Source organism: Spermophilus citellus (assembly GCF_964194105.1).
Source record: "Spermophilus citellus genome assembly, chromosome: 3".
In the NCBI taxonomy this organism is placed as follows: domain Eukaryota; kingdom Metazoa; phylum Chordata; class Mammalia; order Rodentia; family Sciuridae; genus Spermophilus; species Spermophilus citellus.
The window spans coordinates 87,943,985-87,971,894 of NC_138184.1; the positions used below are offsets into that span (position 1 = coordinate 87,943,985).

Here is a 27,910-nt window from a genome sequence, read left to right on the forward strand (position 1 = left end):
AGGAGGAAGGAAGTGCGTCCCTCCCCCGCCCCTTCCCGGGCCGCGGATTCCCGTGATTCGCGACGGGCCGCCAGGCGGGACTTAGTCCGTCCGCAGGACGGGGGCGGGGCGGGCACGGGGACGCGCGCCGGCACCCGGCCAGAGCCCGGCGTCGGGACGGGGCGGGGCGGGGCGGGCCTGGAGGAAGGGGCGGCGGCGACGCGGGGCTGCCAGTCGCTGCGGTGGCCGCGGACGCGCGGTGAGTTCCCGGCCGGGGTCGCGCCCTCCTCCCCCATCCCGACCCCTCAGAGCAGCGGGGACCCTCGCACCCCGGGGCGCCCTCGCCGAGGGTACTCCGCCGGACCCGCCCCCAGCCGCGCCCGTGCTCGCTGCCCACGCGGGCGGAGGGACCCCGGGACCCCGCGTCGCCGGGTGCCAGGCTGCAGGGCAGCCCTCCCGCCGCGGCCTTGTCCCCCTGGGGTCCAGTGCCAAGAACTGTCCTTTCTCACCGCGCGCGACCCGGCCAGGTGCCATCACTTCATCACCCAGGGCTGCAACAGGTGGCGCAGCGCCCATCGCGGTCTCCCTCCCGCTTACAGGTGGAGACGCCGGGACTTAGAGAGGCCGCGCGGTACCTTGGGTCCTGAAGAAGGAGACAGAGCCTGAACTCACAGCCAGGTCTGTGTGGAGCCCCGTCCTTCCATCCCTCTGTCCTGCCCCAGCCCCTGCTGCCCAGGGGAACAGGGACAGGGAAGGCAGGCGGGGTGCCCCAGGAGGAGCCCAAAGTGAGCCCCCCAACCCGTCCCTGCAGAAGGAAGGCCCAGGGCAGCAGGTCCTTCACCTGGAAATTCCTTGGAACACCCACTCTTGGGTCAGGGGAGCTAAGGAACAATAATGGTGGGCTAGGGTTGGGGTGACCTCCAGGAGAGAGGGGGGGCTTTCCTCTCAGCCAGCCCCCTCCAGGAATGCTGGAGGTTCCTCTGCCAGGCCAGGGCAGGGGATCTTGCAGGCTTAGCCATGTGACTTTGTCGCTTTGTGTCTCAAGTTTCCTTATCTGCCCCCTGGGGTTCAGCCTGGCACCTACCTCACAGGATGCCGAGGAGATTAAGTGAGATGCCTGGTGTAAAGACTTAGCTCAGCTTCCTACCAAGCTGTGTCCCCTCCCTCCCATCCCACACCTCTAGAAGCGCTCCTCCTCCTGGGCCCCTCAAACCTCAGGCTGGTGGGACTCTAGATCTGCAGTATTTCCGGAGGTCCCCTACCAGGAACTTGAGTAAAACCAAGATCAGAGCCAGCAACTTCTCCCCTGCAAGTCCCCTGGGGGAAAGCTGATGAGGACAGGGTTTTGACAAGCTTTGGGCTAAGACTTGCATAATTCCAGGCTCCTCTGCGGCCTCCAGCCCTCCCCCACCACATTGCTGTCTAGCAAGGAGGAAGCCCAGAGAGCTCTTGCCACAGCCTAGCTGGCCCAGCTCGCCCTTGGTGCCTTGGTTCTCCATTCTCCACCCCACACCATCTCCCCCTAAGCATATCCAAGTCTGGCCTCTGTGTTCTCACTTTGATCCCCAAGTTCAGGCCAATGTCACTGTCACTGAGGGCCTCCCCTTGGCCTCCCTGCAGCATTCTTGATCCCAAACCCTCATCCACCTTCCATACTTGGGCCCCAAGTGATTATTCTTTTTCTTTCTTTTTTTTTTTTTTTTGAGGGGGGGAGGCATTGGGGATGAACCCAGGGCTGCTTAACCACTGAGCCACATCCCCAGCCCTTTTTATATTTAACTTTGAGACAGGGTGTCACTGAGTTGCTGAGGCTGGCTTTGAACTTGCATTCCTCCTGCTTCACTCTTGACTCATCTCCTGCCGCTGTCCTCCATCAGGAGTCTCCCCATTCTCCCAAGCTTCTTGCTCTCTCAAGGGGTGAGAGCGCAGGCTCTCCTTTCCCCAGGAACGCCTTACCCTGAAATCTCGAATGACTGGTCCCCTTGACATTCAGGAAACTGTAGATGTCACTTCCTCAGGAGTCTGACCACTCCACTTGCAGGAGCCTCCCTGGCACGCTGGCTGCTTTCTAGTGCGTGACCAGGTTTTTTCCTTCCCAGCACACAGCCGAGGGTGGCGGGGAGTGTGATCTCGCTTATGTATTTCTTTCCTTGGGTTTTTTTTTTTTTTTTTGTCTCCTGGGGCTGAAACATCAGCCTACCCTTGACCTGACCTCTTTTTCTTGCCTCTTCACCCAGCACAGTTCTTGGCATCTGGTAAAGGTTCAGATAATTTTGTACAATCGCCCGCAGAATGTAAAGCACCAGAGGCCTCCATTTCTCCCTTCTTGTTGCTCACCAGAGTTCTTTCTGCCTCTCTGCATAGACCTCAATATTGTCACTCTTCCCAGTAGCCCTCTGCCTTCCTCAGCTTTTCCCTGGGGGGGGGGGGCTGTTCTAGATTGTGCCCAGAATATCTAGTTTAGCTGTAAACATTGTTGTACATTTGTGTAAATATTGTCATTCCTGTCAGATGACTTCTTTGACATATAATTTCCAAAGTGAAGTGTTCAGGTCAGGGGTCTGATCACCTTGAAGGCAGCGGACCCTTGTTGCCAGATGCCCATTAGAGCAGTGATCCCCAGAAGTGTGCATAAGTTTCCCCACAGCCCTGTGAGCATCATGCTTTATCACTTTTATTTGTCTTGACTAGTTTAATGGGGGAGAGCCGGGGAGTTCTACATTTTTTGCTGCTTGAATGGGTGAAGCTGGGTGTTCGTGGGTGCCAGCTCTGCTTCCTGTCTTGTGAGGAAGGGACCCTCCAGAGCACCTTCGTCTTCCCTTCACCTTCATCTGTGTAAAGGAGCTGCTGGAGCCCATCTCATGCAGAAGGGGTGAGGGAGGCCCCGGGGTGCTGGGCCAGGGCTGTACTGAGCTAAACTCGCCGCCTGCAGACGCTGCTCTGTTAGCCAACCAGAAAGAAGCTCTCGACAGTCCTGTTGCACCCAGACTGTGGGAGAGGAGAGAAAGCTGGGGTTTGCTTTATTTTATTTTTTTTTTTGTATGTGAATTTTTTCCCCAAATGCTAATATTTTACTCTTTTAATTATAAAAATAACACAAAGCGTGTAGAATTACTTATTGGCACATTGAGGCAAGAAAAGACTGGGGAACAACCTAACTGTCCGTCACTCGTGGCCCACACAAGTCTCTGGAGGGGACTCCTATGTGGCCATTACAAGGAGTGCCCTTGACCCTCAGCGTGCTGGCGTGGGACCAGCCCCGAGGTGCTGTGCTAGTCTCCTTTTGCCATTGATCAAATGCCACAGACTTGGTGGCTTGACACAACCCACATTTGTACCTGTACAGTTCTGTGGGTCAGGAGTCTATGTTCAGTCTCAGTGAACCTGAGGGGGCGCTGCCGGGGCTGCCCTGCTTCCTCAGACTGGGGGCGGGGGACTCTGGTGGCCCATCCTACCAACTTCTAGAGGTGCCTGCAGCGGGCCCTTCCTCCGTCTTCAAAGCCAGCAGCTTAGGCACCTCCTGCTCTCTGTCTCCTCTGCTTCACATCCACCTCCACTTACAAAGACCCCCCCCCCCCGAGTTCAGTGGGTCCACTGGATAATCCCCCATCTCAGAATTCTTACAGTTCAGACTTTACAGAAGCAAAGAGGAGGACAGTCACTCAAGCCCAAGTCCAGGTTACTCCCTCTGCTCCCAAAGATGACCACTGTGAACACTCTCACTGCTTCCCTTACAGACTTAAAAAAAAAAAAGCTTTTAAAGCACGTTTGTGTTTTTTCTACGTAGATGGGGCCATCCTGACCCTGCCATGCTGTGACAGGATCTTCTTTCTCTTTTCTACATCTACACTTGCAGACTATGCACCCTCCCACTGCTCAGGTGCACAGCAGGCAACCACCCAGACCCCCTGTGGGCATGTGAGTCTTTTTCAGAGCCCTCCACTGCAAGGCAATGCCTGTCTTTGGAATTGGAATGAAATTTCCATAGCATTAAATGGACCAGGTTGAAGCTCCTAATTCAGTAGCATTGAGTGCATTTGCAATATCGTGCTGCCATCAAGCCATCCCATGGATCTAATTCCAGATCAGTCATCACCCTAAGAGGAGACCCTTTAAGCAGTCACTCCCTGCTCTTCCCTTCCCCTGGTCCCCAGCATCCACCAGTCTCCTTCCTGTCTCCATGGATCTGCCTATTCTGGCTGTTTCGTACAAGTGGGGATCACATGGTATGTGCATATTGTGTCCAGCCACCTTAGCATAGTGTTTTCAAGGTTCATCTGTGTCTTTGTAGGGATCAGTGCTTCATTTCTGTTTGTGGCTGCATAATATTCCATGGCATGGATATACCACATTCTGTTTATCCATACCCATCAATGGACATGGGTTGTTTCCACCTTTCAGAGATGGTGAATACTTCTACTACATATTGTTCACCATCTCCAAAATGTGGACCCAGTACTCCAACAGGTGTTTGTTGGAGTACTTGTTTTCAGTTCTTTTGGGGTGTGTATCCAGGGTACATGTCCTTCTACATACATTGTGAGCTTTATGCTATTTTCAAACTCTGTTGACACTAAGTTAACATAGACCTAATCTGTAAGGAGAGATTGCCAGGTGCATGCTGGGGCCACAGCAACAGAGTGACAGATCCAAACAAATATGTTTTTGTTTTCCAGATCCAGAGACCACAAGAAGATGGCCTCCAGTGACGTAAAGGTAAATTCCTGTTTTAACAACCCTGAGTCACAAAGCTTGGCCCTTCACCTCCTTATGCCTCAGTGTCCTCCTCTGGAAAATGACAGAAATATTAGTTCCCACCTTAGCCCCTGAAGGGCTATCAGGAGGATCAAGGAATCGGGGTCTGTAGACACCAGGGAGATGCTGAGTCTGTTGGGACTTTTCTTTAGCATCCCGTCATACAGGTCAGGATATTTGGGCACAGAGACCTAAAGCCACTTGCTCAGAATCACACAGCTGGGAAGTGGCAAATCGGGTTTCAACCCAGCCTGACTTCACAGCAAAGCTTGGCCTCCTGTCTGTGGCCATCCCAAGCAGGACTGAAAAATCCTGACCTTGACGTTGGGGTGTGGGTTGGTTGGGTTTGGGGTATATCAGTGGCAAAAGTTGCAAAGGGGGAAGGAAGTGTCGGCTTCCCCTTCCGGAGTTCCCCCCAAGGGCCTGGGGGCCGGCAGGGGCTGGCTGTGGAGGGGCGAGCTACAGGAGCCCAGGGTGGCAGGGGGCTGCCTGGGGCAGACCCAAGAAGCCACATGGGGGTCAGCAGGACACAGAGTGGTAGCAACCTGTGTGTCCTCACATGGGTGGCAGGTGGCCAAGTGGCTGTGAGAGTTAGGTGGTCCCCAAGTTCCAGGTAACAAAGTGTCGAAGAAAGGTGTGGAAACGGCGGTGACTTTTCTTTCGTTTGCAATTCTCCGTTAAGTTAAGTGAACCAAAAAGGTACAGGCAGCTGGGGCACCTGTGCTGGGGACTGGCTTAGCCCCCGCAGCTGTGCTGAGCAGAGGTGACAGTGTGTATCAAGATTGGTGAGGATGTTGGCGTTCAAGTGTGTCCATCCCATTAAGGGAAAGGAAACAATCCATCAAAAGGAAAAAGTCACTTGTGGCGCTATGTTCTTAGCGCGTCAGATGCCACTGACTGTACCTGCGCCGTTATTGCACATGCTGTGAAGGACAGGGGGTCCCCGGCAGGCCACGGGGGAGTGCCGGGGCCTGGCTTTGACCCCTAGCACCGCGGGGAAAATGCAAAACAGGCAAAGGCACATCCCGATCCCAGAGCTGTGAGAAAACATGGTCTTGGCGTTGCTGATAAAGGTGCTAAAAATGAGAAGCCGTCAGGATTCAGTAAGACCCTCTGACTCCTCAGGAAGTTTCTTGGCCATTGAAAAGGCCTGTCCCTGGTCTCCGGTCCTTGATTATAATTGTCAAAAATGCAAATCTGAGAGGAGGTGGTGGAGGAGATGGGGAGGTGACAAAGGTCTGGATTGTTGCTGTTCCCTTTTGTGGCCGTGCTTTTGCCCCAGCCCCACTAGACGGAGTGGAGTAGGGCAAAGTCTGTTCGCCAGGTAAAGCCGGGCAGGGGTCCCGAGGAGGCGGGCGTCTGAAGCTGGGCAGGTGCAGGGGTGGGGGCGCCTTGTCACAGGCCGTCACCAGGGCACGGCCCCTGCAGGGCAACGGGAGGCTGAACCAACAGGGGACACACCTTGGGGAGCTCCTGGGGGTCACCACACCAAGGCTGGCCCTGGACAACACGTCCAGGAGCTGGGAAGAGGGGTCAGGACCACCTGGGACAAACCCACCTCTTCCTGGCCAAAGATCAGGCTTGTGTTCGTGGTCCAGCTGGTCGGTCTCCTCGTGTTCTGAGAACCGGGGCTGAGAACTGGTTCTCCTGGTCTTTAAGAAGAAAACAGCCATTTTGTGGGAGAAAGCAGTGGGGTTTCCAGCCCCAGGCAGACCTGATTTGCAGTGGCTATGGACACTGTCCTCTTGTGGGGTCCCTCTCTGCCTCTCCCTGCCTCTCTGAGCCCCAGTTTTCCTCTTCTGTAAAGTGGGACAGTAGCTTGCAGAATTGTGGTGGAGGATTCATCAGCACTGGGGGTGGGGGCAGCTGGCTGCAGCATACAGGGCGTGGACATCGCAGGCTCCATGGTGAGTACAAGGGGCCCATCGGCCAGCCTGACTCCTCAGCGCAATGCAGGCAGTGGCATCCGCCCACCCCATCTGGGGAACCTGGGAATTAGGGTGCTCTGTCCCCGAGCTCTGTCCCCAACCCTTTGCATTTTTTGAGACAGTCCACCAAGTTGTCCCTACTTATAGAGGAGCAAACTGAGAACAGAGAGGCCAAGTGACTTGACCCACATCACACAGCCAGTGAGAGGCAGAGCTGAGGCTAACCTCAAACCTGTGATCCTCCTCCCTTAGCCTCCAAGTCACTGGGATTCCAGGAGTGTGCCACCCGGCTGCTGAGACGCCCTTGTAGCCCTTTAGCTCATTCTGGGTGCAGGCTGAGGGTGCAGCTGTGGGCTCTTTCCGGTGCAGGTTGTCTGCCTTGGCTGCACATTAGCAATCACCACACCAGGCCAAATAAAGCAGAACCTCTGAATCTGGAGGTTCATCAGGGCTTTTTAAAGTTTCTAGGTGATTCTAATGTGCATCTAAGGCCAAGAGCCACTGGTTGGGCAGGGCAGGGTCCCCTCTGTGGAATGTGGAGAAGGAAATGGGGGACCCTGAACTGCAGCCTCTGTCATTTCCATGGCTGAAGCAACTCTAAGACATTGTCCCTGGGGACTAAGCCATGCTGATGACAACTCTTATGTATTTATTTACGTACTGGAGGTTGAACCCTGGGGCACTATACTACTGAGCTACATCCCCAGCACCCCCTTAATGTATTTTTTTATTTTTAGACAGGGTCTTGATAAGTTGCTGAGGCTGGCCTCAAACTTGCAATCCTCCTGCCTCAGCCTCCTGAGTTGCTGGGATTCCAGGCCTGCACCACAGAGCCCAGCGCAACTCTTAATTTCTGGAAAATGTTTTTCCTCTGCATTTATGAAGCCAGCAGCACAACGTATGCCCTTATGGCTGTTGCTCCAGACGTTGGACCTTGGGACCCTCTCACTTCTCTGACTGTCATCTTCTCCCTCCTCCAGGGAAATAGGCAGGGCCTCTCCCCTCAGACTAGTGACCATCAAACTCATTGCTGGTCTTGAAATCCATTTAGTGGGCTGTCTTAGGGTATAGAACAGGATAAAGTGTGAAGTCTGGGTGTCCCACACGCAGTAACTGCAGAGTTGGCCGCAGACTGTGCGAGTCAGAGCGTGCCAGGAGGAAGGATATGAAGTCTGATGTCTTACTGAAGAGTACTGTCCCAAGCTCCCCACCCAACATGGGACTTCACCAGCTGGGAGCTGGCAGTGTTCACAAGGGTCACCCAAGAGGAAGGCATACGCTGGGCAGCCTGGGTTGGTGTCCTAGCTCTGCTTCTTATTGGCTGTGTGACCTGGGGCAAGTTGCTTACCTCTCTGTTCCCAGTTTGCTCATCTGTAAACAGAGACGATTTGGGACCCCCTCCCCCCACAGGGTTCCTGCCCTGTGCTATAAAGCACTCTGCACAGAGCTCCTACCACCGCAGGTGCTCTGGAGAGGGTTCCAGTGACCTGTGCCGTCCACTCCTGTAGCTATGGTCTCCCTGCGACCTTACAATCCTTGTGCCAGATTTGCTGCCAGGCCTGTTGGCTCGGGAAGGAAGCACAGGCTGGGGACCTGGGCCACCAGATGTGCTCCCAGTAGGGCCCCCTCCCACCTCACGGGCGTTGTTTTATGAACCTCGGACACACTTCCTCCCCACCCCAGAAAAGGAAAACCTTCTACGCTTATTTAAAGACTTCCCTGATCTTAAAAATAGGCATTCCTCAGAACAGAGCCTCCCAGGGGGCAGGTGAACTGCCCTCGAAGTCGCCATGCCTCCCCGCGTGAAAGATCTGCCCAGTGTTTCATCCCTCCATCCCGTGTGTGTCCCTGAGGCAGGAGCCCACCTGGCCTGGCAGTGATCAGTCAGGGACGGGGGTGACAGACTCAGTCACACAAATAGGTGGATGTGAACCTGCAGTTGGGGAGCCCTGGGCCAGTCCCATGAGCTGGGATGCTTGAGAGGGACCTGAAAGAGGGAAAGGAAGCGAGATGACAAGGCAAAGCAGGTTACATATTCCAGACAGCGGAACCTGCATGTGCAAAGGCCCTGCGACAGAGGTGGCAGAGGCAGGGCAGACCAAGAGTCAATTATTGCTGATATGCAGATCAGGGCCACAGTGACAGGCTCTGCCGGGCAGTTCCCTGGACTGCCTGGGAGTGGACCAGGAGGCAGCAGAACCAGGGACAAGTCCCATGGCCTGGGTGGCCACGTTGCAGGACCTCAGTGTCCCCATCTGCTAAGGACAGAAGACCACAGCTCGGGACCTTGATTCCTTCTCTTACAGTGACCATCATTCTTATTGCTTTTTTTTTTTTCTTTTCTAAATCCTTTTCTGCACATTTTCCCTCAGCAGAGTGTCTTGAAATAAAGCCAGTAGACTAGAGTTTATATGCTGGATTTATCATTTACTTATCATTTTTTGTTTTAAACAACTCTACACAAACAAGTTCTCAGCATAAGAAACTAAATCAATGAACATGCCTATATATAAACATATATTAGGTTGAACTTTATGAAATTTTCTTTCTTTTTTTAAACCACTGAGCTTCATCCTCAGCCCTTTTTATTTTTTATTTTGTAACAGGTCTCACTAAGTTACTTATGGCCTTGCTAAGTTGCTGAGCTGGCCTTGAACTTGTGACCCAGCCTCCTGAGTTGCTGGGGTTACAGGTGTGCCCCACCTCGTCCAGCTCACCATTTGATTCTTTAAAGGCTGGATCTTCCTCTCCAAATGACAATTCTTATGGTTAAAACTAACAGGAAAAAATACGGAAAGTTCCTCTTCACCCTGCATGCCAGCCCCACTTTCTTCCCCTCCCGGGAGAAACCATGTGATTTGGGAGGTTGATTTTTGTCAGTTCTCCCTTCAAGCACAGATTGGGGACTTTCAGCATGGCTCTGTCACTTGCCACCTTCTGCATGGCTGCACACACTGCTCTGCAGCACAGGTCTACCATGGTGTATTTAGCAACAGAGTTTTGGGTTGTTTCCAGTTTGGGGCTGACTTAGGGGGCTGTGGAGAGTGTCCATATGAAGGTGTGTCTGTTGTTAGGGTGAGTTTTGGTAGAAACCTGTCTGAGCCCAGTTCCCTCCTGCACTCCCATACCTGGCAGAGCAAAAGGGAAATTTTCTTTTTTCTTCCAATTGATTATATTCCCTGGTGCTTGGGAGGCTGAGGCAGGAGGATCACTTGAGCCCAGGAATTTGGAGCCAGACTGGTCCAGATTGCAAGACCGTGTGTCCTAGAAGAAGAGGAGAAGAAGGAAGAGGAGGAGGAGCAGAAGGAGGAAGATAAGGAAGACAAGGAGGAAGATGAGGAGGGGGAGGGGGAGGGGGAGGGAGAAAATGTCTGGTGGCCCTTCTACAAAGGGCCTACCTGTCAACGTGCCCCACAGGGGCTCCAGGAGTGCCCACTGCCCTGTCTTATCGCCAGCTGCTGGTGTGTGACACAGTGGGACTTGAGGCCAGCTTCTCTCCTCTCCGCGCCTGTTTTTCCTCCCATAGATGGAGAGGCTGTTCCCATCACTCCACCTGTTTCTACTGGTCATCAGAGGCGTCGAGTGAGAGCAGGGGGGTGGCCTGCAAGCTGGGCACAGAGGGAGCCCCTGCTGCCGCTACCAGCTGCAGAGATGCGCTGCATCTGCACAGCATTTTGGTGGCCTTTGGAGAAGCTTGATTCCTCCTTGGGGTCCAGGTGGGAGGTGGCCTGGGAGGATGAAAGGACAGAGCATGTGGTCCATAGACAGACTCTGTGATAGTGTCCTAGGATAGCTGTTCCCGCGTAGCACAGGCTCGCGACCGAGCACAACTCTGATTTGGTTCTAGAGGCCAGAAGTTCAGAATCGTGTTGGCAGGATCTCCTGTAGGCTCTGGGGGAGGATCTGTCCCAGGCCTCTCTCTAGCGTGGGTGGGGCCGACAGTCCTGGGTGTCACTGGCTCGTGGAGGCATCACCCCCGTCTCCTCCATCTTCACATCCTCGCCTCTCCTCCTAGGGACACGGGTCACTGGATTTAGATAGGCCCCTCCCTCACTCCAGGACGAGTGTATCAAGATCTTTAATTATACAGGTAAAGTCCCACATTCCAAATAAGGTCACATTCTGAGGGCACAGGAGTTTGGGGGACCACGGTTTAACCCGCCGCACCCTCTGAGCTGGGAGATCTGTGCTCTCTGGCTCCCGACTCCTGGGGCCCTGTGTCCCAGAACGTGGTCTCCAGGTCACAGCCCAGGGCAGGCACGGCTCTCCTGGTTTCTGGCAGTGTGTGATTTGGGTTGACTCACCTCTATCCATGAGACCCTAATGGTTTCCACCCATTGTTAGAGTTGAAACACAACAGCCAGGGGACAGGAGCAGCGCATGAGATAGAATAAACATCAGTGGCAGGGGCTCTGGCCGCTCTTGCCCTTGTTGGAGCCGGGGTGCAGGTGGTGGCCAGTTGGCAAATCAGGTTCCCAAGAACAGTTCTGGGCCGGAGCCGGGGAGATGGGGACCGAAAAGCTGTAGGCCCTGGGAATCGGGAGGTGACTGAATTTCTTAAAAAGTACCTTCTCTGTAGTCGTTGGAGGGCCCTGAAATAGGGACTTTCCCCTCCTGCAGACGGTGGCTTCAGGGCACTGGAGACCTTGCTCTGGCCCCTTCTGGGTCTTGCTCTTGCTTTCTCCCCTCAGGCCGTAGCTGTCCTGGAGCAGCACCTGTCCTGTGCCCTAGCCAACACGCTGGGCGGGGCAGCTCCTGTCACGGCCACGTGCTGAGAGTCCATGGATTAAATACCCATGGAGCCCTCCCAGTGATGGAGGGAGAAGGGTCCCTGCCCACCCCCTACCCCACCCCCAGCACCGTGGCCCAGCTCTCAGAGAGGTGATGGCCCCAGTGCAAGTAGATGGAGAAGGATCGCTGGAAGGCCTCCAGGGAGGCAGGACCTCTGCCCAAAACTCGAGGATGAGCTGGCAGAGGGCAGCGCAGACTATGGAGCAGGCTGGTGGGGTCCCAAGAACAGAGGGAGTAGGGGCACCTAGAACCTGAGGAGTCTGGAATAGCCGGGGTGTGGCAGCCGCAGAGAAGACAGGAAGATGAGGTCGGGAGGAGGCCCCACCTGGCAAGAGGCCACACTTGAAAAAAAAACCCACGCTTCATCCTGAGAGGGCCTTGCAGTGGGGGCAGCCTGACTGGGTTGCAGGAGGAGGCCTCTGGCCCTGCCAGGGAAGAGGCTGCTGTCGGGAGGGCGCCTGAGCTGGAGAGGAGGCAGGGGAGGCACGTGGCCTCCGGAGAGTGGAACCAAGGAGGCTCTAGTGAGGAAGGAGCCGAGGGACTCCTTCCTCATTGGAGGGACAGTGTGCAGATTTAGGGGAGAAATGAGTTCAGTTTGGGTCATGGCAAACAAAGGACCTCAGACAGCAGGTGGGTGAGCAGGCTCTGCAGACACTGGCAAAGGTGGAGAGGAGGGCGTTCCTTGTTAGGAGAGTCAGAGCCTGCACGCTAGGGGCTGCCCCTGCCAGGCACCGGGAAGGGCTCCTGTGTCTTGGTCCACCCCCTCCTATGGGTGCCCAGGGGCCAGCGTGGTGAAGCTGCAGGGGCCCACAGAAGCTCTGCGGTCAGCTCTGCCTTAGCCCTTTTCTGGAACTTTTCTGCTTCTGCCAGGACAGTCTTGACTTAAAACCAGAATTATTTTCTGCTCTGCTGGGCGCCACAAATATCTTCATCCCAAATTGCTAAAAGCTGCTTCTTTACTGGTCATGAGGTTTCCGAAAGAAAACTTTCCTGTGAAATAAAAATAATTGTGGTTTCTGTAGAGTACCCTGAGCGTCCACCATGCTGACAAGTGGCTGAGGCAGCCCTCGTCTGCCGGGTGGTGTGTTTCTGGAGGGAAATTATGACCTGGCAGGGGAGGCAGGGTATCCTTGGCTGACAGGTGTGCAGAGGTTTCTGCCATGAGTCAGATGTCACATGAGACTCAGGTGACACAGATCCCACCTTCATGGAGTTTAAATGCTAAGAGAGAAGAAATACATCAAGGGCGCACCAAACAATTTCCTGTCGGAAACCATGATAAGGGCTCTCAAGGAAAAGTCAAGTGTGTGCAGAGAGGTTATCAAACTGGGAGAGGATCTGTTTAGATCTCAGAGGTCAGGGAGGACCTCTCCGAAGAAGTGGTACTTCAGCCAAGGCGTTAAGCCTGAGTAAGAGTGAGCCAAGCTCGGAGTGGGGAGGAGAGCAGGCCAGGTTGAGTGAACAGCCTGTGTAAGGCTCAGTCGGGGGCAGCATGGAGCATTGGAGGGACAGATGGTGGCCAGTGTGGTTTGAGCACAGAGAGCAGGCTGTGGGGAAGGAGAAAGGCCAAGCCCTTGGGGCTGCGCATGTCACATGAGGCCTTGCGCTCTCATTGCAAGAGTAAAAGGCTATCACAGGGAGAAGCAGGTCAAGGGTGAGGATTCACAGAGCCCACTCAGGCTGATGGGCGGAGAGTGCCCTGGAGGAATCAGATCAGTCGGAGGCTGTGTGGCCTTCCTGGGCAATGGAGGTGAGAGCTCAGACTGGGTGGTGGCAGAGGAGGAAGTAAACTGTGGAGGTGAGGAGAGAGCTGTACACGGCCCCAGGATCGTGGCTGGGGAAAGAATCAGAAAGCGAGAGACTGCAGGAGCCCCTAGAAGTTCATTGGGGGCTCATCAGCATCCGGGGAAATCTCATGTCTGAGGTTCCCAAGGTGCCTGAAGAACGTCGGGGATGGGGCAGGGAGGCAGCCTGGAGCCCAGACTGGATTCCTGGGTGCAGAGTTTTGGAACAACCGCCGCTGCTCACCTCACCTACGGCCTCGCTGTCTTTTAGTGCCAGGACTTCCCCAGGGCACTTAACTAGAAACTGTAGGGTTCACAGGTTTGTGAAGGAAATGGCATTCTTTGACCAAAGTTAGAGCTTAGAAACGTATAAGGTCCCGTAGATCCTATGGTGGACCGGGGCCAGAGAGCTTGCCTCTCAGTCTCTCTCAAGTGTGATGCTGCCGATTAGCTGGCTATGAGCAAGCCCTGCTCCCCATCTCTGAAATGCCCCCATTTGTGAAAAACTGGGTGGGCCAGCCCAGGTCTTCTCTCTAAGCTGGTGAAACTTATCATGGAAAAATCCTTAAGTGTGCACCCAAGCTGGAGAGAGATTTTCATTTTACTTTGAAAAAAATATATTAAAAATACAAAAGAATGAAATATTGGCAAAGACTTATGTGGTCTTCAACCTTAATTGGAAGATGTTAATGTTTTGTCATATTTTAATCAAATCTCTGGATAATTCGAAAGGATATTTTCCAGGTAGAGTTCGATTACTTTTTGATTCTCACATTTTGACTGCTATAGCCTTTACCCTTCCCTGAGGAACCACGATAATGAATTTGGTGTCTCCTTCTAGTACATTCTTTTGTATGTTTTTCCTGCTTGCAGTTCATTGAGCTTCATTATATGTGTGTGTGTGTGTGTGTGTGTGTGTATGTATATATATATGTATTTTTTAAATCTAATCTGGACATTTAAAGCCATGATTTATTCAAAATTTTTTCTTCCTTAATCTCCCTACCATCTCCTTTCATTACAACAGACACCGACATGTTAGATCACTTGATAGTGTCCCTGAGTTTTTGTGGGGTTTTTTTGCTTTTAGCCATTTTTCTTTCCACTTAGTATTTTCTATTACCCTGTGCTTAAGTTTGCAGATCTTTTCTTCTGTAGTATCTTATCAGATGTTAGTCCATCTATTGATTCTTCATTTCATATATGTATTTTTTAGTTCCACAGTCACCATTTGAGTCTTTTTCATAGTTTCCTTTATTGAGATTCTTTGTTCCTTCATTAAACTTATGTTTTCCTTGAAATCTTTGAATATATTTGTCATGGTAGTCTTTGTTGGCCAGTTCCATTATATATATATATATCGATTTAAGTCTTTTATTAATTGATTTTTATACTGATTATGGACCACATTTTTCTGCTTCTTTATCTAATAGTTTTTTTGTTGTGTACTGGACAATATGTACTCTCTGTTGTCAAGTGCATGTTGTTGTCTTCCCTGACAGAGTATTGAGTTTTGTTCCACTAATTAGCTGGGGATCAGCTTAATCTTTTCAAAGCTTGTTTAAAGTTTTGTTGGGATGAGTGTAAGGTAGGTCTTACTGTAGACTTAAATTTGGCCTATTTCTATGGCCTGCTTTTCTGGAATTTCTACAAATGCTTAGGTGTTCAATAAAATCTACTTTGGGTATTGGAAACTCATACATCCCCCATCCAGCCCTGTGTTATCTATGGTAGTTGTTCAAGTTCACAACTCCCCAGAAGTTCCCTCCCCCCTGAAAGTAAGGTTTTTTCCTTGCTTCCTGGAGTCTGCTCCATACGTGTGAAGTTTAGGACTCAGCCGAAGTCCTTGGTGATCCTTCTCTGCCCAGCTTCCTTTCCTCTGGTACTCCCTGAAGGAGGGAGACTTAAGTCCTGAAATATAGTTTTTACTTCCACAGTCCAGAAGGTATCTCTACATATAAAGTCAGGGTGATGGGAGGGCTCAAATCATTTGATTCTCTACTCTCAGAGATAATGGTGATATTTTTTTTTTTTTGGTACTGGGATTGAACCCAGGGGTGCTCTACCACAGAACCACATCCCATCCCTTATTGTTTTTTTAAGACAGGGCCTCACTAAGTTTCTGAAGCTGGCCTCAAACTCTGGTCCTCCTGCCTCAGCCTCCCAAGTCTCTGGGATTACAGGTGTGCCCCACTGTGCCCAGCTAAATTTCATGTCTTATCTAGTTTTATATTTGTTTCTCTTACATGATTATGCTCATATTTTTACACATTCCAAAAGCAATATGTAGTCATAATATTTTCCATGAATTCCAAATTTTCACTTGAAAATTTCATATTATTCCACATCTTCATTCCACACTGGCCAGGGTTAAAGGTCTACCCACGTTCCTATATTCCTCCGTCCCTCAGATGAGTGTTTCTGGGTGTTAAGTGCAAAGCATTGTCCTTGGCACTGGGTGTGCAGTTGCACAAGAAAGAAAAAGTCCCTCTCTGTGGAGCCTGGAGTCTAGTGGGGGAGGCGGATAATGAGTGCACAGCAACATCCAACAGCAGAGTATAGGGAGGGGAAGTGAAGCAGAGGATGGAGATGGGTGGGACTGGGGAGTGACCGGGTCTCAGAAGAGGTGAGGTCTGAGCACATCTGCCCTCAGGAAGGGTGTGAGACAGGCAGATGTCCAGGAAGTGGGCCCAGTGCAGTGAAGGATCACCTGAGGGTGTTAGGTAGGGGCGGGACATGATCTCATTTAGGTCTTAGAAAGTTCTCTCTGGTTACTATAGAGAAGGGATGTTGAGAGGCTGCAGGAGGCCACTGCAGTAATGCAAGCAGCAGATTACAGGGAACATTTGGCTTGGGCCAGGGATGTCCTATTTGGAACACAGTTGAAAGGCAGAGCCAGCAGGACCCTATTGGGTGGGAGAAGAGTCAAGAACGATGCTCTGCGTTTTTGGCCTTAGGAAGTAGACAAATGAAATGTCATAAACTAAAATGGGGATAGTTTGGTGAAGAATGACTAACTCTGCTTTAGATGTGCTAACTGTGAAGCTGTCACGCAACTAAGGAAGATACTCTGCCTGCCGTTGGCTGGCGAGTCTGGAGTTCGGGTGGGAGATGGGACTGGAGGTGGAATTCAAGCATCATCCAGGTAGAGATGGTTTTTCAAGCCGTGGTGCCGGGTGAGACTTAAAAAGAGCTGTGGGCAGAGCCCAGGCCCCGGGAATTCCAGTACTTAAATATAAGGTCTTCCTTTAAAGGATCCTGCAAGAGAGACTGACACGAGGAGAACTAGGAGATTGTGGCACCCAGAGCCAGGGAAGGAGGGATCTACTGTTGAGGACGCTCAGTTCTTTCTTTTTGACTCCTCTATAGCATTCCATCACATGAATAATGAAGAGACATTTTTCTACCGCCCAGATTTATGGCAATGGATATTTGCAGTGAACGTTCTTGAACATGGTACCAACTTGAGCACATGTGGACAGGTTTCTCTTTGGACACTGGGAAGGGATGGAATCACTAGATGATTAAGATACAACTTAAGGGGCTGGGGCTGTAGCTCAGTGGTAAAATGCTTGCCTCACATGTGTGATCCTCAGAACCACATAAAAATAAATAAAGATACTATGTGTTCATCTACAACTAAATAAATATTTGAAAAAAAAAATTTTAAAGGTACAACTTAACTTGCCCAGACAATGCCAATTGCTTCCCCAAATGAAGCTACTGGTGTCCATTCCTAACTTTAGGGTTCAAGAGACCCTGCTGCTTCACACCATCCCCAGCACTGGATATTAGAGATTTTGAAGATTCTTGCTAATCTCAGGAGTGAAAATATGCGTAACTGTTGCTTCCTTTCACATTTTCCTAAGTACTAGTGAGGTTGAGCCTCACTGGGCCATTTGCATTTTCTCTTACCTGATCTGCCTGTTAATATCACTGCCCAGTCCTCTTCTTTTTGATTTATAAGATTTCTTCCTATATTCTGAACTCTAAATCTTTGAGTGTTAAGTATATTGCAAATATTTACTCTCGGTCTGTGGGAAGTCTTAATTTTGCAGGGATGTGTGTTTGTGTGTACACACGTGCATGTCATATGAAAGCTTTTGGTTTGGATGCAGTTGCATCTATTTTACATTTTGTGTGTTATGTATACAATCTTTTCCTATCCTGAGGCCATGAAGATACCTGCCTGTATTTGTCCTGATACCTTAAGTTTTGTTTTAACATATGCATGTTAATGTTAAGGCATCTGAAATTTATTCTGTGTGTGGCATGAGGTAGGGACTGGATTTTTTTCCCCCCCTAATGGTGAAGTCAGATGTCCTAACTTCTCTAATCTGTTCCTACTGGTATGGATTGCTAACACCTTACCTCCAAGTTCCCACAGGGACATGGGTCTCTTTGGACTCTCTTTCCCTGTTCTACTTGTCATATCACCTATTCTTGTACTCATACCTATGAGTGATATTACTTAGTAAAAATGTTGATCTCTGGTAGGATAAGATGGGTTAAGTAAAGGGATGGAATACCTGCTTTTCTTTGAAGTTCTCCCTCTTTAAACAACTGTCAGTGTAGTTAAAACAGCACTGGATGAAGTCCCTGTCCAGGACGGATCCGTGGCATGGAGGGCGAGTGTACCCCGACTTCTCTGTGAGACTCTGGGTATTTTACGGGTCGCCCTCATCTCCCCACACCCTGTGCTCACCTCCCGTGAGGTCTGAACTACAGGGCGGCTCTTCCGGGCCTGGGGCTGCTGTGGGTATTTTGTGACTGGGCCATAGTAGTAGTACCATTCTGCTGGTTCCTGCCGGCCTGACCGCAGGGACAGGTCTGGCGGGGTCTGGGGTTTCCTGTTGCCTCACCCTCACCGACACTGAGCCCCTGGATTCTAAAAATAAAAGCACCAGAAACCACTGAGACCTCGTGTAGCTGTGCTCAGGGTGCTCGGAGCGCTCGGGCCACCTGGGCCTGCTCCCCTCAGCCCTGCCTGAGCTCTGCCTTTGTCCCACCCTCCAGGTCGTCCCCCGCAGGGCCACACGCAGGACTCCTGCTGAGAGGATGAGCAAGTTCCTGAGGCATTTCACTGTGGTCGGGGACGACTACCACACCTGGAACATCAACTACAAGAAATGGGAGAACGAGGAGGAGGATGAGGAGGAGGAGCCGCCGCCCGTGCCAGCCTCAGGCGAGGAGGGTGGCACGGGGGATGCCGAGGCTGCGCCCAGGTCGGCGCCCAAGCCTGCCCGCGACTTCAGGAGCATATTGAGGAAGCTCTTCAGCTCCCACAGATTTCAGGTAGGAGGGGCAAAGGCCCAGAAGCCCCAGGCGGGGAAGGGCCTCCTGTGGAAGTCACCAGGCCTGCAGGGAGGGACCCACCTCTGCCACTCCACTGCTCCTTCACAGATGCCCACCACGTGCCAGGAGCCCCAGGCTCACTGGGGTGCCATGGGCCCATCCCATGTTGTCAGGGAGGAAATAATCCTCATCAGCAGCAGGTGAATGGATAAACAAAATGTGGTCTACCCTCTATCCGAACTACAGGCCGCAGTTGAGCTCTGGGCGGGAATGAGGCTCTAACTCATGACACAAGGACCATCCTTAAGGCCAGTGTTCCGGGCCACGAGGTGTACAAAGCCATTGATAGCAAGCATCCAGAACAGGCAGATCCAGGTAGACAGAAAGCAAGTTGGTAGTGCTCAGGTGAGGGGGCAGGAGAGGGGAGTGGCTGCTGGGTGACAGGGGCAATGGCGATATCAGGAGCTAGTGAGTGACCAGCTGCACCTTTGGGACATACCTAACTCTGCCAAGCTGCTCCAATTTAAAAATGACCACTATAGCAGTTTTTATACACACACACACACACACACACACTCAAACTCACACACAAACACACACACACACACACACACACACACACACACAGGAGTAAGACGGTAATCATTGGGGGCAGAAAAAAAATTCATCTGCGAATTCAGCAAACAGTCTGCCTGATCTTGAGCAAGGCCAAAAGGGGGCCCTGCCTCCTGGGGCTCGAGAACATCACCCTCAGCCTCTTCTTGTGAAGTGAGGCCAAGAGTGTCTGCCAGGCTTGAAACCATGGCTGCCCTCCCGATGGGACCATGTGGAGACAGGGAGGCCTGGGCCTCAAAGAAGAGCAGCGGGAACTGAGCTTTGTGGGGTCACAAGGACATTTTGATTTTGAAGGTCAAATGCAGGTTGAGTCTACTCAGCCCCAGAAACCCTACCCTCTGCTCTGAGGGGGGCAGGCTGGTGTCTGGAAGCACATTCTGAGTCCTGGGAGAATGTGGGGGTTCAGAGATGTCAAGGGAGTTCACAGCTCCTTGAAGGTCCAGGTCCCAAGGGAAGCATTTTAGGGATACTGTCGAAGACATCCTCCCTGGACCCTATCCCTCTGGAAGCAGAGAGGCAGGCAGCCCTGGCCTCTGCCATCACCCACCTGTTTTGGAGTAAAACAGAAACAAACGGCTTGGTCTTTATCTGATCCATTCTTGGGTGGCTCACAGAAGGGAAGCCACCCAGCGCCTGCTGCTCCTCAGCTCTGCTCTGTGGCTGTGACGGGAACAGAAACATGGTATTAACTTGTTGGGGTTGAAGTTCCAAACCCTCAATTTCAGGAGCTGAAGGAAGAAGCCAGCTTCCTTCCAGCTGCAAGGGGAGCCCTGGAGCCCTGGACCACCCCCTCAGGATGTTCCCTGCCTCCTGAATGGACCACTGGTCCACTCAGCCTGCTGGGGATCAGGACTAACACCCGGAGCCAGGACCTCCACAGACACTATTGGGGAAAAGCCAACTGATAACTGTCACAAAATAAGTCAAGATGTTTATTCAGTCATGTGACAGTTATTTAAAGAGCATCTACTGAATACAGCAGTGAACTTATCCCTGCCCTCACTGAAGAGGACCTGAGAGTCTGCAGATAGACAAGAATCACAGGGATAATAAGCCCAGGTAGAAGACCCCTGACAGGGGACAGAAGGGTCTCTGAGAAATCTTGGGAGGCCCAGGGCCTGATGGAGGACTGGAAATCAAAGGAGGTAACATGTCCCCCAACACTGGAGGGCTGAGCAGGAATGAGCCCTGTGGATGGAAGGGGGACGCATTCCAAGTACAGGGGCCGTTTTTGCCAAGGGCACAAGCAGGGAAAGAGCCAAGTGCCTTGGAGGGGTTGCCAGGAGGCCGTGACTCACGGTGGTGAGCAGCGACCCTGCAGCAGCAGAAGGGGCGTGGCAGGCAGAGGGTTCTCTACAGGGTTGGGGTGCAAACTCATCAGATGGGGAGAGGGGCTGTGGTGGGACAGGGTAGCCAGATGGAGTAGGGGACAGGAAATCAGGGGTGTTGCTCTCTGATGGTAGCATGCAAGAAGGTCCTGGAATCCCTTTCTTGGGTGGTTTGAGGTGGCCAAGGTGAGATGACAGCTACTGCTGTCCCTTCTCTCATGGGGTAGCTCACCTAGGAGAGAAGGTGGGTGGACCATGTCTCTGTGGAAGCCACCATGGGCGGTGCCCGGAGTGGGGAGCGTTGCTCTTACTCCTGCCTGTGGGCGGGAGAACTCTGCCCTGCACTCTCCTTTGTCCCACGCCACACTCCCCCGTCACCTGGGGGCAGAAGAGGTGGCCAACTCCACTTTCTCAGATTTGAAGCACCAGCTCATGGAGGCTCTACAGCACTGGAAGGTGCTGGTGTGGGGACCTGGGACAGCCACAGGCCTGGCCTGGCCCTGCAGGGGAGGGTTGGGGATTAAGGGCTTCTCCAGATTCTCTGCATTTTTCTCTGTGACGTGGCTTCTTCCAGACAGTGCTGCCTGGTGAGCGGCAGATTAAGGGTTCACAGGAGCCAGGATTGGGGTCCAGGCATTATGGTTTTTCTTGGTCTTGAATCTTTCTCTCACTTTTGTTTCTGCTTTTTATAAACTCAGGTGAGATTCATATGAAATCAATCATTTTGAAGTAATTCTGTGGTGTTTTTAGTATAGTCAGTGTTATGTAGCCCACCACTCTCTAGTTCCAGAATGTTCTTATCAACCCTCCAAAGAGACCCTGTTCTTATTGAACCATCACTTCCCAGTCTCCCCAAGGCCTATCTGCGCTGTCCCTCTGGACGAGCCTGTTTGGACACTGTGTGGAAGGAGGCATTCGATGCGTGGTCTCCCGTGTCTGGCCCCTTCACGTGGCATGATATAACATGCGGTCCTTCATTCCATTTTAGGGCTGAATACTGGATCTTAGGTCTAAATATCTGTGCCTGTTTTTTTTTTTTTTTTAAGACTATAAGAACTCTCAGATCCCGTTGGTTCTAAAATAAAACCAAAGATTAAAAAAAAAAAAAAGAAAGAAAAAAAAAAAAACCCGAGGCTTGAATCTTTACTAAGCTGCTGAATTTGGATGTGTGTGGAAACTTCCTTGCAGAGCCATTTGCCACATCATCAAGACATCATCAGACACTTTACTACAATAACCAACTACAGGTGGAAATGGCCAAAAAGTTAAACAGTCCCTTCTTCATAGGCCCCAACTTGTTGAATTTCAATGTGAAACTGCCAGTTTACAGCAGATTATGTTTTAGAGGTCAAAATCAACGGATCTAACAGCGTGAGAGGCAAGGCCTGAGTTCTGGAATTTCTGAGGAAAGAGGGGTATCACACGGGGTCCCTTGGGGCCCCCCCACTGCTGCCATTTCCACAGCCACCATGGACTGTCAGAACCCTGTCAATGTACTCCTGCCATTAGTGGCCTCACCAGCAGCATCCCCGCTGCCATCAATGAGACAACCCCTCACTCTGGCACCCACTGACCCTCTGTAGCAAGTCACAGAGCCCCACTCTGCCACTCAGCTCTTCCCAATTGTCCAGGAAACCCAGGCCTGCTCTCCGTCCCCGACAAGAAGGAGCTGGTTTCTGTGTACAGTGGCATCACTGTCACCTGAAGAGTCAGCAGCCCCTGGAGTCCCCCCTTCCAGATCCCAGAGCCCTGAGGCGGGATGTGTCAGATGACTTCTTCAGTATATGTTCTGTGCACCCTGTGGCGACAGCAATCCCCAGAAATAGAAAAATGTAACTTTTAAAAAACCTTTGCCATCTGGGAAGTGGAACTTGGTCTGAGCCAGCGCAGGGAAAAGGTGAAGGAGCAAGGAAGAGCCTGGTGTCGTTGAGGGGCAGGGAGTCAGCGGCAGAGAGAGGTTGGGGGGAGAGGTGGTGGGCAGGTGGCAGCTTGTGACCGTGGGGACCTGCCCCTGCAGGCTCCCTGCAGGAAGGTATTGGCAGTGGCTCTCCCTCCTCGGCACCTGTACCTGGTGGTCTCACTGATGTTTCCAGGCAGCTCCTAAGGGCGGGAGGAGGGCCCTGTTTCAGGCTCACACTTTCTGTCCCCCCACTGCCCGCAGGTCGTCATCATCTGCCTGGTCATTCTGGACGCTCTCCTGGTGCTCGCTGAGCTCATTCTGGACCTGAAGATCATCCAGCCTGACAAGAACAACTATGCGCCCCAGGTAGCTTGTCCCCGCTCTCTGGGGTGCTCCTGATGTGGGTCACTTCTGTTATCTGCACTGGGGGCAGAGGGGGCGGCTACCACCCCGCTTGGAGCCACAGGGCTTGCTGGGAAGTAGTTTGGGTGTTTTAGTCAATGGCTGGAGAAGAGGCCTGCCTTTCCGAATTTGAGAGAGAAGCATTTAGTACGAGGAGGAAGCTCATTTCACTGAAGCTCGCCAGAGCCAGTCACTGGTTGCAGGCCTATGTAATCAGGGACATGAGGCACATACGTTCCTCTCCCAGGGGCAGGAGTGTCGTTTTCGTCCTGTCTTCTGTTGGTGTTTTCCTGGTCCCTTCAGTGACATCCACTAAAGGCTGAGCCTGACCCAGATGTTCACCCAACAGGCAGTGAAAACACAGGAGGAAATCCAAGCCTCAGAGGCATCTCCCCATGTGCTTTGTGGGGAAAAAATGGAATCCCTATTAAGTGCCTATCTTTATAAATAGTAAAAGGGCAGAGGCAACCCCGTTCTGTTGTCACCTATGCCGGCCTGGTCTGCAAGGAAGGAGGAGTACCTTTTTTTTTTAATATTTATTTTTTGGTTTTAGGTGGAACAATATCTTTATTTAAAAAAAAATTTTAAATATTTATTTTTTAGTTTTAGGTGGATACAATATCTTCATTTTATTTTTATGTGGTGCTGAGGATCAAACCCAGTGCCTCACACGTGCTAAGCGAGCACTCTACCATTTGAGCCACAACCCTAGCCCCCACAATATCTTTTACTTTTATGTGGTGCTTAGGATCGAACCCAGTGCCTCACGCATGCCAGTCGAGCGCGCTACCACTGAGCCACATCCCCAGCCCGAGGAGTACCTTCTCTCACCCACTTTCTGGCTTTTGTTTTTGGGTTTTTTTGATTTTGTTTTTGTGCCAGGGATTGAAGTCAGGGGCATTGAACCACTGAGTCACATCCCAGCCTTTTAAAAAATATTTTATTTAGAGACAGAGTCTCTCTGAGTTGCCTAGCACCTCGCTTTTGCTGAGGCTGGCTTTGAACTGGAGATTCTCCTGCCTCAGCCTCCCAAGCTGATGGGATCACAAGCATGCATCACCTTGCCCAGTTCTCCCACTTTCTTAATAGAATCAATAACATATCTGCCATACTGTCTTTTCCCAAAACTTTTTAATTATGAAAAATGGCCAATACGCAATTTCCTTCATCAGTATACATCCACACGGGCACAGGTATTTCTGCCTGGCCATTTGAAAATAAGTCACAGATGTAGCGACACTTCCCCCTTGAACACTTTAGCAGTGTAGGAATAAGGTCTTTCACCTGCAGAACCGTCAGACCCGATTCAGTGGTCAGCAGATATATCATTACCACTTTGAATCTCCTCACTTGTCCCAAGATGTCCTCTGTAACACAGAGCCAGCACTCGGCCTTTTCCCCTCCTCATGATACCAAGTTTTTGAATTGTCCAGTCAGTTGTCCTGTAGGCTGTCAGAGGTTCTAGGTTAGTCTGGATAAATCTGGACAAAGAGACCCATTAGTTGGTTCCCAAGAAACAGAGGCTCCGTCAGCAAGTGTTCTCGTGGGACATGTTCTTTATATGGCGCCTTCAGGAGTGCCACATAAAGTTGGGTCTCCCACTCAGCGATACTCAGCTACATCTTTCAATTTAGGCAGCAAATGCTGTACCATACTACTGTCCAGGGACATGTGTCCCTTTGCAGTTATAAATAGCCTGCCTAGTGATACTTTGGTACGACACAAATGTCCCCTTCCCTAGAGGCATGATCCTTGCCTGAGCAGTGAACACTAAGGGGTACAGAATGTGATTTTCTGGTTCCTTCTCTACCCCACCCTTAGTAATGGCCACCCTTCCATAACCAGATGCTGTCTTTGAAGCCTGTGTGCCTGCCCCGCCGCGGACCTGAGATTTTTTTTTATTCGGTGTGTTAGTCAATCTCGGTCAGCCTTTCTGATGTTCAAATTGTCCCAAATTTGGCCACTGTGAGCCTCTTCAGGCTGACTACTATGTCCTTTTGACATGACGCCCTTAAGCCTGTGCATGTCCTTCCTGGCACACGGAGCCCAGCTCACTTACTATGTCCTCTGCTCCAGAGCCAGAGGTTGTTTCCCTAGTGAGGTGTTCATAACTGAGATCTGGGGACCCTCTTCACTTGCTCCCACCGTGGTGGTCTTTCCAGGTGGGCACATGTGGGTGGCTCTGCCCAGGCCCTAACAGTGGAGCAGGATGTCTATGGAGTGCCATGAGAACTTGCTGGGTGGTTCCAATGACGCTGACATTGTTCACAGACAAGGCAAAGATCGCAGCCACTGCTGTAAACACCCCATGACATGTCTTGGGCACACACAAGCTTTGCCCTGGGGTGTGTCCCTAGCGGTGGGGCTGCCAGGCTGCAGGGGCGGGGGAGGGGGGCGAGTGGACTCTGAATTCTGGCATTGCCCACCTGCCATGCCAGTGACCCTCAGCACAGCACCTGAGCTGGGAGTTCGGTATTTGTCAGCCCAGTGAATTCTCCCTCTGGTAACTAGCAGGGGTACTCAAGGTCAGTCTCAGTGACCTGCCCTGTGGCCAGTGGCACCATCTCCTGACTGTGGCTCTTCCTCCCCTCCAGGTGTTCCACTACATGAGCATCGCCATCTTGACCTTCTTTATGATGGAGATTTTCTTTAAAATCTTCGTCTTCCGCCTGGAATTCTTTCACCACAAGTTTGAGATCCTGGATGCTGTCGTGGTGGTGGTCTCCTTCATCCTCGACATAGTCCTCCTGTTCCGGGAGCATGAGTTTGAGGCTCTGGGCCTGTTGATCCTGCTCCGGCTATGGCGGGTGGCCCGGATCATCAATGGTAGGTACCCAGCACTCTTGGGTTGCAGAGGGCACAGGACAGAGGGTGCCAAGGCCAGCTGTTTAGTCACCCCAGGAGCCTGAGCTCACATACACATAGTCTCCATCACAGCCACTGCCTCCTCCCAGAAGTCCAGAAAAACATGGGGCAGGATGCGACTTGGCCACTGACTGCCACCTCAGAGGCCAGAGTGAGACCAGAACACCTGCTCTGGGAACCACCTCTCTCCTTCAGGCTGTTTTCATGATTATCAAAAGATATTGGGACTACAACTCAGTTGGCAGAGTGCTTGCCTCGCATGCACAAGGCCCTGGGTCCAATCCCCAGCACCACACACACAAAAAAGGTTCATGGATATCCATGGAACCGGGCATGATGGCACACACCTGTAATCCCAGCAGCTCAGGATGCTGAGGCAGGAGGAACATGAGTTCAAAGCCAGCCTCAGGAAAAGCGAGGTGTTAAGCAACTCAGTGAGACCCTGTCTCTAAATAAAATACAAACTAGGGCTGGGGATGTGGCTCAGTGGCCCCCAAGTTCAACGGTACCACCCCAAAAGATTGATTCATGGAAAGGGTTAGGCTAAGGCCCAGGGCATCTCGGTTCTAAACTGGGTGTCTCCTAAGAGGAGCCTACCCCAGCCAGGCCACCCAGGAGGCACCATCCAGCAGGGATGCAGGAATTGAGCTCTGAGGAGGTCACAGCATGTGGTAGCCTCTGAGTGGTGTTGATGACCCACCAGAGACCCAGAGACGGGCTCTGGGAGCTCAAGGAGCTGCTCTGTACCCATCTCGAGAAGAGCCCTCTCCCCGCACACCCCGTGCACAGGCGCTCCAGGCCAAGGGATTTTACGTGGAGAGTGACCACAGCTGGCCGGTTGCTTAATGGCCTGCCTGTGTACCTGCCACAGTGGTCACCTTCAGACCTTTTTAAAACAGTCTGCAGCAGAAGGCCTGATAAGCTTGGGTATAGGTCTACCTCGGAAGCCCTCCAGGTGTCCAGCCAGGGTTTGGAAATCCCTGAACGGATGGGCCGTGGTTCAGGGCGCTAAGGGAGGGACAGGCCCTCTGCGTGGAGCCGCTTCCCTTGGTGGCCTGGTGAGTCCTGTATGGCCACAGCCCCCCGAGCTCCAGCAGGACCTGCAGGGAAACTGGCTGCAGCAGATGTGGGCCGGGTGGGGGCGAATGGTCACCAGCAAGTGTAGATTTAGCGTTGAAAGCAAATCCCGGGAAGGACAGAGCCTGGATTCTGTTCAGGAGCAGAGTGGAGGCTCGGTCATCACTGCTTCTGCTGAGGGTTGACCATGAGTGTGGCCAGCCTAGGGCTCCTATGGCATGTCGGCACCCACTGCCATGGACCAGGGCCACTGTCCTGGACAGGTTCAAGGAGCTTCATGGTTATGGCTATTTTAAAAGAGCTCTCAGCCACATGAGCCAAGGAGACACCATACACCCAGAGGCTCCCAAGGGAACACCCGGCCCTCCTAGTTCGGAGGCCACTCTGTGATGACTGCCACTGTCATTCTTCCCAACTCTATACACGTAGAAATCACTTCCCCACCCCCCAGTGGTTAAACTAGAATCCTGTGACTCCCCATTTTCAGGGATAATCATCTCCGTCAAGACACGTTCAGAACGGCAGCTCTTAAGGTTAAAACAGATGAATATTCAGCTGGTCGCCAAAATCCAACACCTTGAATTTAGCTGCTCTGAGAAGGTAAGACCTGGGGACAACATCCACTTGCAGTTCCCACCTCGGCATGGTGCTTCTGCTCCTAGGGAGCCTGGGCCGGGGGCACCCTTCCCTCGCATGTTCCCATCCTTTCAGATTTGGCTCGGCCACCCCTGCCCTGAGCCACCCGCCTGCTGCTGCAGCTTGGGGACCCTCCTGACTCTGGCAGTCGCCTCAGTAGCCTGAATTCCACAAGGAGTGTAGCTTCCATTCGTATCTGTGTCCCTGGGCCTGGGGCTCACTGGCTCTTTCTGAGCCTCTGTAGGGATGTGACAAAGTCCCTGTCTGCTTTTGCAACAGGAACAAGAAATTGAAAGACTCAACAAGCTCCTGAGGCAGCACGGGCTTCTCGGCGAGGTGAATTAGACTCCCCCATCCCGGCCCCAGAGAGGACCCTGCCTCCCTGGGCTGGCCGTGCCCAAGAGTGACCACCTTGCCGGGTCACGTGGTGAGGGGGCTTGGGTCAGTGCCTCGCCCATGGGTCCCACCAGGGCTGTGTTGGACGCAACCACTGGAGGCCGTTCTTCCTTGGTATGATCCAAGAGCTGCCACCCTGCTGCGCACAGCAGCCGGATC

At 52.2% G+C, this 27,910-nt stretch overlaps 1 protein-coding gene across 1 annotated transcript; it reads left to right on the forward strand.

Moving 5' to 3' along the window:
* The first annotated feature begins 101 nt into the window (after nt 1-101).
* On the forward strand, nt 102-27,771 carry HVCN1 (hydrogen voltage gated channel 1). Its single transcript, XM_081287916.1, has 8 exons — nt 102-238; nt 579-657; nt 4,656-4,695; nt 18,254-18,532; nt 22,637-22,741; nt 25,372-25,603; nt 27,207-27,319; nt 27,635-27,771. The coding sequence occupies exons 3-8, from the start codon at nt 4,675-4,677 to the stop codon at nt 27,698-27,700; spliced, it is 816 nt and encodes a 271-aa protein (XP_081144042.1). The 5' UTR covers nt 102-238; nt 579-657; nt 4,656-4,674; the 3' UTR covers nt 27,701-27,771.
* Nucleotides 27,772-27,910: the final 139 nt, after the last annotated feature.

Excerpts from the sequence above, each read along its gene's own strand:
- HVCN1 (XM_081287916.1), top strand. The coding sequence starts at position 4,675 with ATGGCCTCCAGTGACGTAAAG. Across the intron at positions 4,696-18,253 it reads TGGCCTCCAGTGACGTAAAG|GTCGTCCCCCGCAGGGCCAC; the intron begins GTAAATTCCTGT and ends CCCACCCTCCAG. Across the intron at positions 25,604-27,206 it reads GGTGGCCCGGATCATCAATG|GGATAATCATCTCCGTCAAG; the intron begins GTAGGTACCCAG and ends CCCCATTTTCAG.